Genomic DNA, 20158 nt, shown 5'->3' on the forward strand with positions numbered 1-20158 from the left:
TCACATATTACTTGGGTTTTTTTTTCTTTATTGATTAAGGTATTACATATGTGTCCTTATTCCCCCATTGCCCCCCATTCCCCACTCATGCCCTCACTCCCCCCGGCCCCCTGTTGTCTGTGTCCATTGGTTAGGTTTATATGCATGCATACAAGTCCTTTGGTTAATCTCGCCCCCTTACCCACACCCTCCCCTACCTTCCCTCTGAGGTTTGATGGTCTGATTGGTGCTCCTCTGTCTCTGGATCTGTTTTTGTTCAACATTTTTACTTTCAGTTCTATTATTGGTTATTTTGACTACTTTATTTAAAAATAATAACACACATCTGTATTAGAGCTTCAAATGGAAACCGGTCACTTGCTCTTAGAAGGAGAGATTATGAAGCTGCTAAGACAGCTGATGTTATAAAGTAGGGGACACAGGGTGATGCTGACTTGTGCAGGGTTCAGGGGGACAGTGTTCAGTAGAGGGCAGAGTATGGAGGGCGGAGCACGAAGGGGCGCAGGAGGAGATTGGCCTAATTTGAACCGGGGTGATGGTGCAGAATTTAGCAGCTGATACGGTGTCAGAGAATTGGGGGTTTACAGCTGTGATGGAAGCGTGGGCTCTGGAGTTGGGGTCCCCTGGGCTCAGATCCTGGCTCTGACACTTACTGGTTGGGACCTTGGGTGGGTAAGCGCACCTCTGGGAGTCTGGGTGTCTCCTCTGTGGGGGTGATAACATCCCCTTTCCTAGTTGTGGCCGTTAGGGAAAGCGTGTCATTGGACCCCTAAGCAATGGCTCTCACATGGCAGAGGAAATGCTGACTGTGAGAGCGTGGGAGGGTGGGGACAGAGGTGATGCACACTGGTCTGCTCACCACCCCCAGGACTCTGTCCTCCGAGCGTCTGCAGAGCACGTCTGTTGGATGTGTATTCTTCGGCGCGTTTGTCAGCCGCAGGGTGGTGACACAGTTGTCTGCCTCCTACAGCTGAAGCCCAGTTCCTCAGCAGTCCTTGGCCATGTTGTCCTGGAGGCCTTCCCCCTCCAGGGGCTGCTTTCCCAAGAAAGCTGTCACCGTCTTGGTGGTAAGGGAAGGTGCTGTCAAGATCGGGGTTTCGGGGCTCTCCACAGTAATGGGGAGGCCGTGGACAGGAGCAGCCGTGGCCGCTGTGGGCGGGCTGGCGGAAGCGGTTTCTGCTGCTGGGCTCCTGGAATGGCCTTTCTTTCCAGCACATGGACGTGCTCCTCGGGCCGGGCCAGGCCGTTGCCTCCACTCTCCTCACTGTGAGAGTGCAGCCTGCGGTCTGGGAAGCAAGAGAGGCGCGACTTCCTATGATGCCACAGCTGCCTTGGGTTTTCAGGGAGCCTCTTGGCTCCCAGAGAGCACGACCCCCAGCTGTGTGCTCAGCACACTCCCGAGGCTGTGCACGCATCTGTGCATGTGTAACACCTGTCCCTCAGATTCGACACCCCACAGCGTGCCTGTCATACTTGTCAGGAAACACCTGTGCGTGTTGATTCATTTATTTTAGCATCATGACAACTCCAAGGCAATCCAGAAGGCGTCACTAAGTCCATTTTTAAAAACTTCCAACAGAACACTTTGCCGTAAATTTTGAAATTCTTTAAAAAATTTATGAATCGATTGGGGTGACATTGGTTAATAAGGTTATATAGGTTTCAAGTGTACATTCCTATGACACATCATCTATATATTGCATGGTGTGTTCACACATCAAGTCTTCTGTCGCCATATATTTGCCATTGAAGTAACTTCATTAAGTCAGTAATTAAGTTTTAGTAGTTTGCTTTCTCGTCAGGTGTATTTTGGAACTATAAAAGCATGAGGAAATTAAGGTATCATGAAATTTCTTTAAAATACTTTATGACCTTAATACTACCAGTTTACTTTTAGTTCTTTTAACTTAATTATTGTTTAGAATAAAGTTCTCTAAATTTGTATTTATTTTGGGAGGGGGTACTTTGTGATAACAGCCTTAGATGACATAATGGAGAACAGCAGATACTGTAACTCGAGGCCAGGTTTGGGAAGGCTAAAGGTCTGGGGCCGACAAATGAGATGGCCAGAGCAGACGACCCGTCGGCAGAGGTCCTAGAGGTCTCTGTGGGTGAGGAGTAAGTCTGTTTGAAACAGGTTCAGAAACATGTAGGTACTTGCCCAGGCCTATAGTCAAGTCTTCATTCAGGGCTTCTTTCTGGTGTCTCCTTTATTTTATTTTTTAAAATATATTTTTATTGATTTCAGAGAGGAAGGAAGAAGGGGAGAGAAAGACATCAATGATGAGAGTGAATCATTGATTGGTTGCCTCCTGCACATCCTCCACTGAGGATAGAGCCACAGCCCAGGCATGTGCCCTGATGGGAATCGAACCATTACCTCCTGGTCATAGGTCGACGCTCAAGCACTGAGCCACTCTGGCCGGGCGGGCGTCTCCTTTGTGCCAGCTCTGCTATTCCTGGGGATACGATTATGAGCTACAGTGGGACAGACCCTGTTCGCTTAGAGCTTCTAGTCTAACAACAACAAGAAACATGGAGCAGAGTTTAAATAAGCGGCTGGGTTTTGCTGGGTGCTGGTAAGGAAGTATGCGGTGTGCAGTGGGAGCAGGCAGCACCGCCTCTTGAGGAAGGGGATTTCAGCTTTGAATCCAGTGTAATTTGTGCCATTGGAGTCGGGCTCTTCCTGTCTTGGAGATGGCCGTTTAGTCCAAATTTGGGAGGTTAGAGTGCAGCAAAAGTACCCTGGGCATCAGGGAGCTGCCTATAGCATCCCAGGTAACAGTCAGCTGTTATGGTGGGTCCATGAGGTTTAAAACAGTTCTTTGAGCCGGTTTCCAAAGAATGCGTCTGTTAGGACAAGGAAGTAATTTGCCTGCATTGTTTTTTACCTGGCGGGTCTCCAGAGTCGTGGTCTTCAGGGCTGTCCCCTCCCCTCACTGAGCAGCTGTTAAAGCTGCTGCCAGGTGAGAAGACCTCTGGGTGTCAGGGTTATGAGCTGTCTCACCTTGGGAAGGAGCCTCTGAAGGCGCTCTCACGGTCATTAGCACTGGTCCAGACTATGATCCAGGAGTCTGTAGGTCTGAGGAGTTTATGACCACAGCGCTGTCCCTTTTCCTTTCCCCACAGGTATGTGTCTGACTTCACCAGCACTCTCCACTCGATCCGCAAGAAGTGCAGGCTGGATGACATTCCTCCCAGCTCCCTTTTCCAAGAAGATTGGACCGCCTTTCAGAACTCCATCAGGTGACGTGGGGTTGCAGTTGGAGCACGTGCCTCATGCGGGCTGCACCGACACGCGCAGTCTAACATATACAATGACAAGTGTGTCCGTAAGAGACCGTTCTTTTCTACTGCATTTCTTTTAAAGCAAATACTCTAGACTCTAAAAACAAGTCCATGAATAAAAACCCAACCCAACTAGACAAACACCAAAAAGACTCCTCTTGCTTTAAAAATACTTTTATAAGTTCTTTATAAACCCCTCACCTCTCATGGTGACTGACATGTGTACATTTGGTTTAAGGTTTTCTCCCCCTTAGCCTGTAGCTCTTACAGACCTGAAGGAGCTTAGAGCTTACGCTGTGGCAGAGGCCTCGCAGCCGGCTCCTGTTGCTGGGTCTGGGCGCCGTGGTGCCAGATGACAGGCAGTGCTGCCTGGTTGCGTTGGCCCTGAGGGGGCCCTCCCAAGCGCTCATGGCAGCCAGCTCCTGAGACAGCCGGTGTGGCCTGTGGGGCAGTGGGTAGACACCTGTTGCCCCAGCGGCCTGATCAGTTTGGCCATTGATACATCCAGCCAGAGAGTGCAGATGGCTGGCCTGTGGCCAGATGTGACCTGTGGACACGTTTGGTTTGTTCACAGCGTTACAGAATGTATTGGATTAGTTGCTAACATTTAAATGAAAAACCTGATTGAACATAACCTAGATTTCTCACAGCACTTAGAAATGGGAACCTCTGGAAGCACCAGGCCCACATTGTCCCAAGACAGGACCCACGGGGGTTGGCAGCCGCAGTCCCCGTGAGACCGGCCGTACGTTCTCTGCTGTGCTGTGGTTCTGCCATTGCCAGGGGCGTGCTAGCTATACCGTTAGGCTGAGATGAAAAGCAATCTAGAAATTGCTTTGCCTTAAAATCATTCTTCTGGGATATACATTCTGAAAGGAGAAGCTGCTCTTTCCCCACTTGCATTTCTTGCCTGACCTGTGGCCGAGGTGGTGTGTGCACGGTGCCGGGACACGTGGTCTCATGCAGTCGCCCATGAGCAGCTCAGGCCTCCCTCCGTCACTGGATACAGGACCTCCCAGCACCACTTGGATTATCCCCTCATGGGCTCCGACTAGACTTGACGTTTTTATGAGATTTAGTGCCCTAGATGCTCCTGTACACCTGTCACCTGTGTGGCCAGGAGGTTGTACCTGAGGCAAGTGGAGTCGTTCACTTTCTCAGAAACCCTTCTTATGATGGAATGCCTAGATAGCCTGGTGATGACAGGCACTTTTAGAGAAAGTTAAAAGTTAACTAGACTTAAGATGTTTTTAATCCTCGGATTTGTTCTGCATTATAGTTTGGTGTTGAAGGACCCAGGAGCCTAGCATAAAATTACTTGCAAATTAAGATTGTTAAGTCCAGATCTGATGATCATTCGGGCTTATCTCTGAGAAACAAGTGGATTACTCTCCATCTGCCTTTCATGTGATCAGAGAGAATTTTCTAGTATCAAGACAGTTTTCTATGCCTGACAAATGGCAGGCATCTAACAAATATTAAATAACGAACTGTGGATTTTAAATTTTAGATACGGAGTATTTTCAGTCCATTTTCTCAAGGACAAAGCCCAAAAGCACCTGAGTAGTTGAAAATGTAAAGTTATTTGGGATCATATTGGATAGAACCTTGACTCTTAGCAGAGAGGCCTGTGACGTGAGGATATTAGAAGAGGCTGTCATTTACCTTTTGTGTTAATCACCAACTAATGCAGCTTTCGGGTAGGCTGTCAAATGGTTAACTTGCTTTCCCAGAACCCAGCATTCCACCGAAGGAGTGAATAGTTAGGATTGTTATGAATGAGACAGTGTTTGTGCTGTAAATGTTGGCATTCCAGATACTTGAACTTCAAGTGCTCTCTGTTTTGTGTAGGATAATAGCCACCTGCGGAGAGCTCTTGAGGCAGTGCGGGGACTTCGAGCAGCAGCTGGCAAACAGGTAGGCGAGAGCTGGGGTGAGACCCTGGGTTCTTTCTGGGAAGAGCTTGACACAGCACACAGCACACAGCACACAGCACACAGCAACGACAGCTTATGGTCAGATCTGAAGCCCCAGATACAAGGTGTCATTGTTGTCATCATGAAACATTTATTGAGTGCCCAGAAAGGCGAAGGCTCTGACCTTCTTGGCAATGGTTGCATAATTTTGATTTAATTTGGAAGTCTCAGCATATATGAGGAGTGGGCTGGGTTCCACTGCTTGTTTGTAAGTCAGTTATTGGGACTGACCATGAATTTACCCATAGAAATGGTGTTAGAGGTGGTGGTGAGCCCCCGGGTCAGCCTGCCAAGTCAGAATTCAGCCAGCCAGCCTGCCTCTGGGTGCTGCAGCAGGATTCTGTGCTGCCCAAGGGGGTGCATCTCCATGGAGGGTGTCTGGGGTTGGCCTAGGAGAAGTCCCTTTGCCCTCTCTCTGTTCTGACACTTGCCAGGGCCTTATGTCGCCCCAGTGTACTGTTCAGGCTGATTCTCCCCCACGTGCTCCATAGAATTTGGCACAGGTAATGACTTTGTAGGTAAAAGAAGTTACTTACAGAAACACTGTGTCTGAGGTGATACAACTGTGAGACAGTGGGTTGAACTGGACGTCAGCTGAGCCATCCAGAGTGCGTGACCGACGGTCACTCTTGCATGGCCTGTTCTCACGGACTCGTGTCTGCCCTTGGACTCCTCTCTCCACATCAGAACACGCACTTTCCTTAATCTTTTTAATCCTCACTGGAGGAGATTATATGTATGCATGTATATTTAAATATGTTTTTATTGCCCAAGGGAGAGTGATAGAAACATCAATGATGAGAGAGAATCACTGATGGCTGCCTCCTGCACACCCCCACCTGGGAATAGAATCCACAGCCTCTTAGTGGACGGGAAGATGCTCCAACCAACTGAGCCACTCAGCCAGGCCCCTCAATTTTTTAATGAAGGTGAATAGTACATTATAAAGGGTAGGGCAGGTTCTGGTTAGGAAGATGATGGGGCCATGATAGATAAAGGATGAGCCTGAGAGTGGAGAACAGACTGGGTGTGCCCAGGGGGCCTCTGTAAGAGCCGGCATCATTTTGGAAGCATGGAGCCTAGAAAGGGAAGAGAGCGACAGTCACCACCTGTGCTCCCGTCAGGGAGGCCGTGCGTGGGGCAGCGCCCGCACAGCTACCTTCCCTTCCCGCCAGTCTCACCCGAAGAACCCAGACTCGGAGCAGGGACCCTCCCCTGGGGGGCAGCGGCAGGTGCTGGAAGCACCTGGTTACCAGGGGAGGAGGCCACTTCCGTGCGGGAGGGGGTCTTTTTGTGATTTATGGGTTGGGACAGCAGGACCAAGTTGGGTGTCAGGTGAGGGATTTCCCTCTCTAAAAATATTTTATTTTTCAACTCCAGTTTATAGTCAGTATTGCTTTGTATTGGTTTCAGGTGTACAGCGTAGTGGTTAGACAATCACATACTTTACAAAGCCTTCCCCCTGATACTTCCAGTCCCCACGGGCACCATTCATAGTGATGACAATACTATTGACTATATTTCCTACCCTGTGCTTCACATCCCATGACTGATCTGTCACTACCGATCTGTACTTCTTAGTCCCTTCACCTCTATCACCCAGTCCCCCAAATCCTCTCCCTTTGTGAGTTTGCTCACTGTATCTGTGAGCCTGTTTCTGTTTTATTTTCTTTAGATTCCACGTATGAGTGAAATCATATGGCATTTGTCTGTCTCTGTGACTGATTTCACTTAGCATAATGCCTTCTATGTCCATCCATGTTGCAGATGGTAGGATTTCATCTTTTTAATGGCTGAGTAATATTTCATTGTATACATGTACCACAATTTTTTTTATCTACTCGTCTCTTGGCGGGCACTTGGGTGGCTTCCATATCCTCTGAGGGTTTCTCTGACGCAGGGCAGCCCAGGCCCGCCTGCCCCTTCATGGTGCCCACCGCTTCTTTTGAGCAGTGGTGTTTTCACCAGGGGCAGGTTTTAGTGGGGTAGTTTCGTGGGACAATAGGGCTTGGGGAATCTAATCTAAACTTCCAAGTTGCCATGACTGAGGGATGGGAAACAAATTTTCATAAAAAGGAAGCGAACCGAGGAAGTAGATGGAACTGAAATGTGAGTCCTACATGGGCCCATGTTTGCCTCCCCCGTTAACCTCTGAGCTTAAGGGCAATGACTGTGTTCAGTCATAGTCCCAAGACGTATCTCAGAGGCACTGCAGTTAGGAGAGAGCTTTTCTCTGATGAATGAGGAGGTCCAGTGTCATTTCATGTGGTTGAGCTCACAGTACTAGTAAATACCCAGGCCAGGGAACCATGGCCTAATGGAGATTGCCTAGTGTCTGGGGACGAAGAGGCCAGGCAGGGGGCCCTTAGTTCCTGGGGCTTGGAGCGATATTTGAGCATTTTTAATACTAGGCTTGGTTTTTATTGTAGAGCACACTATTCTGACGTTTTAAGCCGTAACCTCTAGTCCTTGAAACATTCCCACCGCGTCTGCTGCTCTTCACCCTGGTGGCAGGCGAGGCCAGCTCCCCGCTGCCAGTCCTGCGGAGGGCGAGGCGCAGCCCCCACCTCCTGTCACCACGCGGGGCCCGCCTGGCGTTCAGGAGATAATTACTGAGCACCTGCCTGTGCAGGGACCGTGCCAGGTGCTAGGGACTCCGAGCCGAAGCACAGCCTCACCTTCTAGTGGGATAGAAACGAGGCAAGATGACAAATGCACGAGAGAGGCGAGGGGCTGAGGCAGCCGAAGGCTGAGTGGCTTGGGGAGCGTGTCAGGAAAGACGCGGCAGAGAGAAGGCCCTGGGCCAGCGCGTGCAGGAGGAGTGGGTCCCCAGGGGCACAGGGCAGGGCAGCGTTTTGGGGTGAGGGTGAGGGGAGCACGGCATGTGTGTGGGCAGCATGGGGTGGGTTGGGGTTGGAGTGGCATGATGAGGGGCTGCCAGGGCTCTGGCCATGGAGGGCCTGGGTGCCCTGCCTCAGCGTGTTTAGGTGTGTCCTGGGCACTGAAGGCTGCCCAGGCCTGGCTTTTGGAAAGCTCCTGCTGTTAGCCCACAGGAGGACAGAGCAAGTGGCGTGTGGAAGGACTGGAGGCAGGGAGGCTGCCGAGGTTCAGGCGAGGGATAGTGACGACTTGGGAGTGGGGCCGCGGCAGGGATGGCCACAGCTTGGCAGACAGAGGACCCGCGAGCCTAAGCCACCGGGCAGGTGGCCGCCCTCCGTGGCAGAGGCTCCTCGGAGGGCCTGTCCCAGCGTTTGTGTGCAGGTATGGGCGCTTGTTTCTTCGCACCTCACGGGATTTATTTTTTGGGGGAAAAGTGCTGAGTGCAACCTGAAAGTGGCAGGCCCAAAGCGGTGTTTCCGTACGAAATGACGGGAGGGCCGGGGAAGCAGCCACGTTGGGGCTGTCTGGCGACGTTTGCTCTGCTGGTTACGTTTGTTCGTACCATTCGGTACCCCCTGAGGTGTGTAGGCTGGGGGATAAAGGGGCTGAGGAAAAACCACGGGGAGGCTTTTCAGCATCCCCGGGGCAGGTCACGCTGTTGGAGACAGAGCTCCAGCTTCCCCCGCAGCACTGGGGTTGGTCATCAGGAGTCTTCTGGAGGCACTTTCCTTTCTTCGAGAAGTTGGGGAGGGCCAGCTTCTCCAAGGAGATCCCGTAGCCTAACCATAAAGGTAGACTTCAGTGACATTGACCCTGAGTGACGGCTAGTCCTGCATGGGGGGCGTGCAGTCTGTGTTGTCAGCTCTCTGGGACCAGCTGTCCCACTGCCCTGCCCGGTGTCCCTGGAACTGAGGTGCTGGCTGCTCCCAGGGCTCTGACTGGCCCACCCAGTGATGGGCATGTGGAAGGAAGGCCCACACAGAAAGTGCGGGGTCCCCATTGTGGTGAGGGACGGGCCCTGTAGCTGCCTGTCCTGTTAGGAGGACAGCATCTTCTGGAGGAGTGAGTGCTCATCAGCAAAGAGCATCACCTGGTGTCTATTGTGCGCCTGCGACCAGCTCACTCCTCCCTGGGGACGGACGCCTTCATTTTCTTATAAAATGGACCCTAAGTCCACCTGCCTCGGGTATCCTGGGATGGAGTAAGGAGCAGCATGAATGCTTCAAGAAGGCACTTCCAGACGAAGCCCTGGGTGTCATGCTCCCCACCGCCCTTGCAGGATTCTGTCCACAGCCGGGAAGTACCTGTCTGACGCCTACAGCCCCCGGAGCCTGAGCGCGGTTCACGACAGCGTCCTGACGGACAGGAAGAGCTCTGCCAAGAACCCGTGGCAGGAATATAATTACCTCCAGAAGGACAGCCCCGCCGAATACGCCAGCTTAATGGAGATGCTATATACCCTCAAGGTACGAGACCAGATTGATGGCATTCTTGCCCATGAAAGCGTTCCATTGTCACTCACCTTTCCCTGGTCCTGGCTTTCTGGCCCCGTGTGGGTGTGGGGCCGTGGCATGTCCTGCTGCCACCTCTCTGTCTCATTAATGCCGTGGCTTTGAGGGGCTAAGGACTAGACTGGGTTGGAACTAATTATGTACAACAAAGATGTAGGAGCCGGTGGCTGGAGCATTAGTACTGACAAAGGTAGGCTGGAGAGTGTGGCTTCGATCTGCGGCCAAATGAGCTGGCTGGACTTCCCTCCAGGGTTAAACCTTCAGCAGCTCCTGGTCCCCTTTTACTGAGTGGCAGAGCGGGGGCCACACTGTTACTGCCTGCGGCGGGCAGACCCGGAAAGGTGGGCCCCAGCCCAGAGAGGAGCGAGGGTGGAGAGGACCAGGCCACTCGCTCCTTTGGTGCAGGTTCCTGCAGGAGGCAAGTGAGGACTTGGGGACAGTGCCCTGCTCACTGGTCAGAGGCTTGGTGTGTCTACCACAAAGCTGCCCTTGACTTTGAGCTTAAACCCTTGGGTTTAGGGATAGAAGGACCTCCCAATAAAGGGAATGAGTCGCACAGCTTCCTGTGAATGAGCCCCAGTTCCCAGAAGGCCACAGGCATCCTTCCCAGCGTCATCTCCCCCCCGGCCCCGCCGCTGTTTGGTTTGAAGCTCATCTCTTGGCAAGAGGCAGAGGAGACATTGCTCGCGTAGCACCGAGCGCAATCTGGAATATCCTGACGGGCCTCAGGCCCTGGGGAGACTGCAGGTGCTTCCGTTGCCCTCCCCGCCCCGCTCCCGGACCCTGCACCCTGGCCCACAGGCTGGCTGCACTGGAGCGTGACAAACCCTTGTTCAAGCAGTTCTGCAAGTCAGTCATCTGTGCGTCTGCGGTTAGGGCACAGCAGCTCCGCTTATCTTTATTGCTGATCTGATTTATTTCTGTTTCTTGTAATCAGTTCATTTATAATAGCAAAACTCAGGTTCCATTTTCCATCTCTGCACTCTCAGGCTGATGGAATTCCTGGGGCTTGCGCAGGCTGTGCACGCTCTGGCCTACAGCCCAGTGTACTTGACCTGACCTCGCGGGGGTCAGGGCTTTGTCCATCACTCTGGTCTGTGCACGACACTTCTGATCGGGTTTTCCCTGTTCCTTTATCCCTGAGGGACAGTCAGGTCAGTTTTCCCTAAACTGCCAACCCACGAACCTGGGTTAGCTCATCTGCCTCAGAATCACCTGGAAAAGTGATTTTAAAAATGATGGCTGGGCTCCTGCACGCTGCTGACTCCAAGTCAGCAGTTCTGGGGTGGAGCCGTGTCTTCCAATGGGCCTGTGCCCCCGGGTCCTGCTTTGGGAACCCCTATGGTCTAGCACCCCTCACTGTTTCCTCTCAGTGGCTTTCAGAATGTCTAACTAGCCAATGCCTGGGCTGGACTCGGCCTAACAAGTGCCTTTTGCATGTTCTTACCTTAGGAGAAAGGCTCCGGCAGCCACAACCTGCTGTCCGCCTCCCGGGCGGCCCTGACTCGGCTCAACCAGCAGGCCCACCAGCTGGCCTTCGACTCAGTTTTCCTGCGCATCAAACAGCAGCTGCTGCTCATTCCCAAGATGGAAGTGAGTCTCCCACTGCCCTGCCTCCTTCCCAGGAACGTTCTCCCCGCTCCCCCAAAGCCTCAGGACGGGCCTGCGTGGACTCCCAGAGCAAGGAGTCCCCCGCTCAGAGGCAGCTCACTGCTTGCCAAGAATTCCTTATCTTAATTGCGGTTACTGTGGTGCTGTATTTCCAGGCGTTTCTTGGGGTGATTACTCTTGCTCAATTAGCTTCAGCCATCAGGAGCGTGGCTGTGCCCTCCCAGGGGAGTAGGGAGCCCGGCGCCTGGCTGGGCTGGGCAGGTCGAGGAGCTGAGTGTCTTGTGATGTTTTCATCATACCACAGGCCTTTCGGGAGAGTTGGTTCTGGGACTTCACTCGGGAGACTGCTCCCCAGATTTGACCTGGGGGCTGGAGGGCTCTGCCCTGCCCTGGAGGCCGTTCCTCCTTGGCCGTCCTCCCTCCCCCACTTCTCTCTCCTGGTTGTCCTGATTCCTTCTCAAGGAATTGCCCACCAGCCTTCTTTCTCTACTGGCTCAGTCTCCCGGTCCTGATCTCATCGCTTTCCTTTTGGATTCCTGGGACCATCCCCTGGTTCATCTCTCACCGTCTCCTCAGTTCTGTTAGGATTTGGCTTTTTTTTTAAAATAGTTTTTTGGGAAAGATCCAATTATGGGGATTTAATAACGAGGGGCTCCTTTTAGGAAGCAACAAGAATGAGTTTGACATAATTACAAGTTCTTGGCTTCCTGCTGCCTCCCTGAAATCATACAGGCCGGGCAGCAAGCCGTTCACTGTGCCCTTGGCAAGTCTCAGCCCCTCACGGCATCTCAGAGTCTCCATCTATACAACGACTTGGTTCTTTCCTCCCCTGGAATTCTGTGATTGTTTTAATGATTCGTCTATGCAATGCCCTGAGATCTACTCTAGCCAGACTGTACATTTCTTGCATGGTTGGGGCGAGGGTGAGATTGGAAGACAGCCATGCCGTCACAGTGCAGTGGAAGTGATGACCGTGCTATCCCTGGGCACTGCCGTGCCATGCATGGCTTTGGATCACAGGGCCGAGGCTGCTACTTCCTCTGTGACCTCATCTCCTCCTCTGTAAATGCGGACCCCCATTCATTCTCACCATGCAGATGAGTGAGGATTAAGGGAAATTTTGTATATGATGGAATTGAGCACAATGGCCGCGAAATGAGTAGATGCTTCACAAGGGGTGGTTTTCTTTCTGTGGCTCTCATTTTTTAAGAGGAATGAGAATTTAAAAAATAAAAAATATCTACATTTATTTTTAGAAATTAAGCAATAAAGGAAAGTGTGAAGGAAAAAGCAAACCCCTGCAGAATCCCAACATCTAGAAATGAGCAGTGAGAACATTTGTTCGTCCACCCAGACCTCTTTCCATGTCTGCCCACATGTCGAAGGCTACACGGCACTACAGGAGGAAGTGCAATCGGACAGCCAGGCTGTTCTTAAAAAATAAAACATATACCATATAAATTTTATTTGCATTTAACTAGAAAAAGAAGATAAAGGAAACCAAAGGAATGTTTAAACTTGAGTTGCTAGTTTTTTCATTGCAAAAGAAAGTAGTTCCAAGCCTGGCCGGTATGCTCAGTAGTTAGAGGGTCAGCCTGTACACTGAAGGGTCACAGATTTGAGTCCTGGTCAAGGGCACATACTTGGGTTGTGGGGTTCATCCCCAGACACCGTAGGGCACATGCAGGAGGCAACCAGTTGCTATGTCTCTCTCACATTGATGTCTCTCTCTCCTCCTCCCTCCTTTCACCCCCTCTAAAAATCAATGGGAAAAAACATTCTTGGGTGAGGATTAACCAAAAAAAGAAAAAAGAAATTAGTTCCCAGATCTCTCCAAGGTTAAGGAAAAAAAAATTATGGAAACTATTAGAGATCGAAGTCATTGTCTTTGCTGATCACGCTGCCATTTAATTTAATTTAATTCTGTGTTTTTATTGATTTGAGAGAGAGGAAGGGAGAGGGAGAGGGAGAAACATCCATCAGTTATTCATCAGTTGTCTCCCCTGCACACCCTGACTGGAGATGAGTGCACACCCCGGGCATGTGCCCTGACTAGGAACTGAACTGGAGCCTCTTGAGGCCCAGGGTGACGCCCAACCAACTGAGCCACATTGGCCAGAGCTCACACTTCAGTTTAGACAGAGGTTGACACAGGTTCACCTGCCCTGAGAGGCGAGGAGTCAGCATCCTCACAGCTCCTGTCTCCCTCCCCTCCTCTAGGCTTGGTTCCCATTATTATTTTTATTGGGTCGCAGCTGAAAAACCTTGACCTTCTGCTCTGAAAGCCTCACTCTCCGTCCCAGCTCTCCACGGGCGGGTGTGGAGTCCCCACACGCCTCCCCGCTGCATCCCGAGCTTGCTGTGGGGATGCTTCTGGGCTGCTGGGGCTCTGGCCTTGGGTTGGGCCTCAGCACAGCGCCTCTGGCGTGGGCGTGGGGCAGGCCTCTCCGCCTGTGCCAGCACGGAAGCACAGCACAGAGGCAAACACTCTGGTTTTAAGGATTTGAAAATTAAACCCTGGTCATTGAATGTTTGTTTTTAATGTTTGGTCAGTTGTACCACCCTTTTACATGACAGGAATATAAACCCACACTCTATTCCATTTCAAAACAGATTGTTGAGATTTGGCTGTATTACCTGGTAACAGATGGATAGGAAAACCCATTTGAAGGAAATCTATAATAATAAAAGTGTAATATGTTAATTAGACCAGACAGCTAAATGACCTTCCGGGTGTCATTCCGGACGTCCTTCCAGATGAAGCCACCACAGCAGGGGCCGAGGCAGAGGTGGTTAGGGGCGATCAGGCAGGCAGGCGAGTAGTTAGGGGCAATGAGGCAGGCAGGCAGAGTGGTTAGGGGCGATGAGGCAGGCAGGCAGAGGGGTTAGGGGTGATGACGCAGACAGGCAGAGTTGGTTGGGGCGATGAGGCAGGCTGGCAGGTGAGCAGTTAGGAGCCAGTGGTCCCGGATTGTGAGAGGGATGTCTGAGGGGTTCTGGATTGTGAGGGAGTGCAGAGCGTGCTGAGGGACACCCCTCCGCCCCCCGTGTACAAATTTTGTGCACGGGGCCTCTAGTTTTAAATAAATTTTGAACAATTGAAAACTAATTTCCAGCATTTCCCAGTTGCCCTCTTCAAGCCCACCTCCTCTGCCTGCTTTTTTAGAGACAGTGGAAGGGAGGGAAGGAGGAAGAGAGAGAGAGAGAAACATCGATGTGAGAAGACCCACCAATTGGTTGCCTGCCCAGGTACCCTGACAGTGGTCTGGGCACAAACCTGCAACCCAGGTATGTGCCCTTGACTGGGATTGAACTCTGACCCTTTGGTGCACAGGCCTGCATTCTAACCACTGAGCACACTGGCCGGGGTCATCCTTCTGTTTAAGTGTGGTTCCCATCTATTCCCAGGGCCACTGCCCTCGTCCAGGCTCTCATCGCCTCGAGCTGTTTCTTGAGCTTTCTCTCTGCCTCCTACCCTCAGTCCTCCTCAGCGTTGCTGCATTAATTTTCATAAAGCTTTGCTCTAATTTGGTCTCTCGCCGCCCAAAACTCTTCCTGAGCTCACTAGGGCCAGGATCATAGTCTATTGAAAAACTTGTTCATTATGGAAATTTTGACACATATGCAAAAACGGAGAAGAGGACAGGGAGCTCCATGGCCTCAGCACCTGCTTCACCATGGTCAACTCCTGGCCACTCCTCGCCCCACCTCAGACACGCCTCTTTTGCTCGGTGCGTTCCCTTCCATATCTACCAGCTCCATTTTTCTCTGTTTCTCTCCCCCCTCCCTTTGCAATGTATTTCTCAAAGGTAAAGCCTTCTCTTAGCCTGGTGTTCTCCTCCTAGCCATCTCTAGCATCCTGTGGCCAGCCCCTTCTCCAGTCGCTCTGAGCTTTGCTGCTCTGAACGGTTATTGCATCTGCCACTGAGACCTCCTGAAGAGGGAGCCCGAGTGGATGCGTGTGGGGCGATTCCTTTGTCTGCTCTCTGCAAAGCCTAGCGCGTCACAGGCCTGGGTCCTTGTGGGTGATCGGGTGTTCCTTCTGAGTGGGTGGGAGGTAACTGAAAAGAAGTAGGACATTTGGAGAGAAAAGTGAGGGTTCTCAACAAGAACACAGAGTGTAGAGAGTGGTAGGGCAGGTGAGGAAGAGAACTTGTCTAGAGTGAAGAAAATAGGCAGATCCTGTGCTGGAGAGCGCAGGAGGACGGCGGCTGAGCTTGGGCGGCAGCCAGGGTGGATGTGGTCACTGCCTTCCCAGAACGCTACTTAAAGGATCAGGCCACCGGAGCGGCATCATGTGGCAGGAGAACCGCAGCGTGACCTCGGGAGCCACTCCAGGAGTCAGCCAGAGCGGCCTTGTTTTCCAGGCCGGCTTTAGGGTGACTCAGGTGGAATGAAGAAACGAGATTTACGTGTGCGGGTGTGCCAAGCTGAGCTCTGTAACCATGTGTGTGCCGGCGGTTTGCCTAACTATGGAACACGCGAGGGGCTCACACAGTGACACTGTAGACACCCCCACTTTACGTGATGAAGGAGGACGTGCTGGTGCCGAGGTCGGCCAGTCAGGGCTCACGTAGAGGACGGCAGCTGGGGATTGGACTGCTTGCTCCCCTCCCCTCTGAGTTCTGAGCCAGGTGAGGACTGGGTCCGGAAGGCAGTGAGAGCAGTGGCTCCGACTTAGCAGTGTGGTGTGGGTGTTCCTGCAGCCAGAAAGGGCTTCCCAAGCCTCCGTCCCCAATTGTGGGTGCTGAGGCAGATTTGGGGCGTCCTAGCCTTTTCAGAGCGCTGGAGACCCAGGAGTGAGTGAGGCTGCCTGTGCCCCACGACTTGTGCCTATTGCCCCCACCCAGTAGAAAAACTCAGAGCAGAAGAAGCTCATTTCACATTCGGAGGGAGAAGCAAGGCCTTGGCTCCCACGGAATAATCCGTGGGAGGAGGAGGTGGGAGCCCTCTTGCGTGGCTCCGCAGGCATGAGCTCTGAAGGCCTGTGTGGGCTTCAGGGTCATGGTTTAAAGAAGGGAAGCCCCTGTCTGCCAGCTCCGAGCAGGTGAGGCCTGTGGGAGTGCGCCCTTCGCCCTGGGGGCCGCTCCCTTTCAGGTGCTGCCGGTGCTGACACTGACCCTCCTCTCCCCCCCAGAGCTGGAGCACCGCGGGCATCGGAGAGACCCTGACGGACGCCCTGCCCACCTTCAGCCTCACCCCCCTGGAGTACATCAGCAACGTAAGCGCTGCCTGTGCCTCGCCCAGCGGTGGTCACAGCCTTTCAGGCCTCCCCTTGGGTCGTCATTCTATCTAGGCCATTCCTGTCCAGGACTTTAAGGAAATCAGCTGGGAAACATGCTGCTTTCCGAACTGGCACGCTGCCTCCCCTCCCCCTTCCCTAATGGGGGCGAGTCAGCACCTGCGGCAGCAGAGTGAGTCCAGTGGGAAGGTTGGATTTGGGAAGCCCCACGCTCTCACTTTAGACCCCTCCCCCACAGAAGCTATGACTGTTGTAATAGACACACTGGACTTTAAAGGAGAGGCTGTGCCCTAGGAGTGGGTGACGCCACTGGCGGGAGGATGGCATCCCACTCTTTGTCCACTGGGAGTGCGTGAGTCCCGGGTGGCAGCCATTGTCCTCCTGTTTTCCAGGGTGTTACCCGATTTCCTGCTCTGTGACACCAGTGGGAGCGATCTCATTTTTACAATCAAGACACATGCATTACAGTAAAAATTAATATGGGACACCATGTTGCTAAAAGCAACTTTAGAGGTTATGGAATTGACCTCAAAGGTGTAGAGGAGTAAGGAGGCTGGGATGCGTTTCTAGGCACGGCCTTGCCCTCCTGCTGGGCCCGGGGTGGAAGGAGCACTCCTCAGGCAGGCACTGTGCAGCTCGGTGTGGATGGGTGCTTGAGATGGTGCACAGCCAGCCGGCGGGCAGCCGTGTCCGGCCAGCATGGGGCTCGGGTGGAAGTGCAGTGGGAGGCCATTTCTCCACGCACCTGGGTTAGGACGCCAGGTGCTTCCTGCGTGTATCGCACAGTGTTAGTTTCATCCTCGCCACGGCCGTCGCAGTGAGTGTGAGCTCCTTGGCCCAGAAGTGAAGGAGCCAGGGCCCTGGCAGAGCAAGTTACCCGGGCCCTCGTTCTCCCGGAGCGCTGAGCTACCCTCACAGGCATCAGCGGTGCTTGTGAGTACGTGCTGCGGTAGCTTCCCTGTCCACAGGGGTTTCCGGGGGTAATGCGGACAGAGCTCCTGTGAGGAATCTGCACTCGGGGAGTCTCAGAACCACAGCAAGCCCACGGCCCACGGCCAAGGGATGAATGTTTGAGATGTCAGATTATTGACATTTTATAACAAAGGACCTGCCTCGTTGGTGAATGCCCTCACCTATGCAGAACTGTGGGAGCATTCCAAAGGGGTGAAACAGGAGAAAACACTTTGAAAAGCTTAAAAGTGACACCGGTGCAAGGTACAGTGGTGCTGTTTTATTTTGAACAAAACTGGGTCTGAATTTAGCCAAAGGTGTGGCTACCAATGAAGGGTGTACCAAGTACAGAATATGCCTGGGGTCTGTGCACACAGTAGGTGTTCAGGAAGCGCTTGCTGAGTGGAATTAAGTGCTTGCTGAGGGGAGAAATCGGAGCCCTGGAAATCAGCACCCTTCTCCCCCTGCGACCTTGCGGCAAGTAAGGGATCTGCTATGATTTTCAAGCAGAAATGACAGTGGTTGTTTTTAGTGAGCAAAGGTTCCTGTGAAAAACCACACTCAGTAAGTGAACGGGGACAACACCGTGGCCTCTTTAGAGGGAGGCCAGCCTGTCGGGATTTTGTTAGCTGGATGGACCACGGGACAGGCAGACTCACTGCAGCCAGCCACGGGCAGTGTCGGGGCGACAGTGTAGTCGGCACGTGGTCCCTGGGGCGGGTACATTTTGGAGTCTGCTCACTCCCGGAGGCCGTGCTCTCAGGAGGACCTGCCACTGGGTAGGTGCGTGTGAGGCCAGGTGCAGAGCCCTCAGACCTTAGCGTTCAGAGTTCCTGTTAACGCTCAGTGGAGACGAGTGTCTGGAATGAATATGGAGCCAAAAAAAGCAACAATAGGCTCACAGACCATGTTAAGATATACCATTATATTGTCATAACCTGGGAATCAACCTTATGTTATACTTAACACACAAACCAGTTCCGAGTAGTAATGGAAACAGGTGTCTAGTGTGGAGTATATTCACGGTGACAGCCACGTGGACCTGACGAACACCGGACAGGCACTGTTTCTTATGGCTTGTCCCGAAGGTCTTAGAGCCTGACCTTTTCCAGTTCTCCATCAGCCAATAAGGCTTTGTCTTTATTTCCTAGAGTTTGTATTATGAAGACAATATAGTTCTCCCTTCAAATGAATTCATAATCATAAATGGCTCCCCCCCCCCAAAAAAAAAAATTACTTCCTTCGCCTGTTTAAATCGCCTAGAAGGCAGAGACTGTGGTCCAGATCTGGGGCAGGGTTTGCTGGCCATTGCTGTGGACGTAGTGCCTTCTGGCTTTTCGCCTGCGAGCAGTTATTACTGGTGTTGACATAAGTGCTATAAGTTGTCCAAAGCGCTTCGGTGCCCATTACCTCATTGGAGGGGAGCTTGTGCTGAGTGTTCCAGAAATACTGAGCCCCCAGGGAGAAGGACGGTCGGCCCTGCATGCACACCGCCCTGGTGTGGCCATGCGCAGTGTTAGCACACATGGGGATTGGCCTTGGGCTGCCCAGGGCTAGCAGTGTGTCTGTCTGTCATTTGTCTTCACACAGGTGTGCCTCCTGAAGTCACCTGTGTGCTTCTGTTTCAGATCGGGCAGTATATCCTGTCCCTTCCCCTGAACCTGGAGCCGTTTGTGACTCAGGAGGACTCTGCCTTGGAGCTGGCGCTGCACGCGGGAAAGCTGCCGTTTCCTCCCGAGCAAGGTGAGGCACCTGCAGGCAGGGCACGGCCTGGGGGTGTGGGGACACGCCCACTCGGCACCCCGGCTGCATCCCACACAGCTTTCCCAGTCCCGCCGAAACGGTTTCTGAGGATCAAACAGTGACTGAGAAAGACTGGGGTATGCAAAATAACAGTGACTTTCACATGTGTTTTGAAAAAACTAACCCTGTGTATTTGCATATGTGCACAGGCATGTGAAAACACAGGCATGTGAAACCGTGGGAACAGGTCTCGGTGTGTGCTGGGTCAGTGGGGAGTAAGAGGGGAGCTGCTTGCTTTTTACTCTACTTCTGTGTTATCGGAAACACAGAATATAAGAATATAAGAATATATTTCTCTCTTGTATGTAAAAAATGTATGCACGCCAAAGTGTCAGTAGTAGTCATTGAAGGCTGTGAGGTTATATAAGCGTTTTTTATTTTTATCTATTTGCTAAATATGCTTTTTAAGTTTAAAAAATTTAGAGAACATTTTTTCATAGAAATTTTCACACAGACACCCGCACACACACATGCACGTGGTGAGGATGGGGTGATGAAACCCACTGCCCTCCCCGCCTGTCTGCATCCCCATGTTCATGTGCTTCTTTGTGAGCAGGGCCCTTGTTGGGGTCCAACCCCAGCAGGTCCAGGGGTCCCCAAAGGTGTGGACAGAGTCGGCGAAGAAGGAAAGACTCAGAGGCAGCGTTCAGTTGAGTTCTCTTGCCTGGTTCTATCTAGGTTCTCTAGCCAAGTTCTCTCGCTAGGTTCTCCAGCCAGGTTCTGTAGCCAGCATCTCCAGCCAAGTTCTGTGTTTTATTGTCTTGTTACATCTGTATTTATACCAGTTGATTTTAATCCTGTCAATTTCTATTCCAAAGGTTAGGGCGTTTCTTATCTCCATTCCAGGGAGTAAAGATTATGTAGCTTAAGGGTGATTGTTCGTAGTTAAAGTGATT

General features: G+C 52.1%; 1 protein-coding gene across 2 annotated transcripts in view; it reads left to right on the forward strand.

Annotated features, from left to right (window-relative positions):
• LOC102752600 (conserved oligomeric Golgi complex subunit 7) overlaps positions 1 to 20158 on the forward strand; it is an 82923-nt gene that overhangs the window by 47271 nt on the left and 15494 nt on the right. For both annotated transcript variants that reach the window (XM_015564074.1, XM_015564069.1), the window contains exons 9-14: positions 3130 to 3246; positions 5140 to 5205; positions 9424 to 9610; positions 11108 to 11248; positions 16404 to 16487; positions 19088 to 19202. In XM_015564074.1, coding sequence (XP_015419560.1) covers positions 3130 to 3246; positions 5140 to 5205; positions 9424 to 9610; positions 11108 to 11248; positions 16404 to 16487; positions 19088 to 19202 — 710 coding nt within the window. The remainder of the gene's footprint in view (positions 1 to 3129; positions 3247 to 5139; positions 5206 to 9423; positions 9611 to 11107; positions 11249 to 16403; positions 16488 to 19087; positions 19203 to 20158) is intronic.

This window comes from Myotis davidii, unplaced genomic scaffold, assembly GCF_000327345.1.
Source record: "Myotis davidii unplaced genomic scaffold, ASM32734v1 scaffold150, whole genome shotgun sequence".
Classification (NCBI taxonomy): domain Eukaryota; kingdom Metazoa; phylum Chordata; class Mammalia; order Chiroptera; family Vespertilionidae; genus Myotis; species Myotis davidii.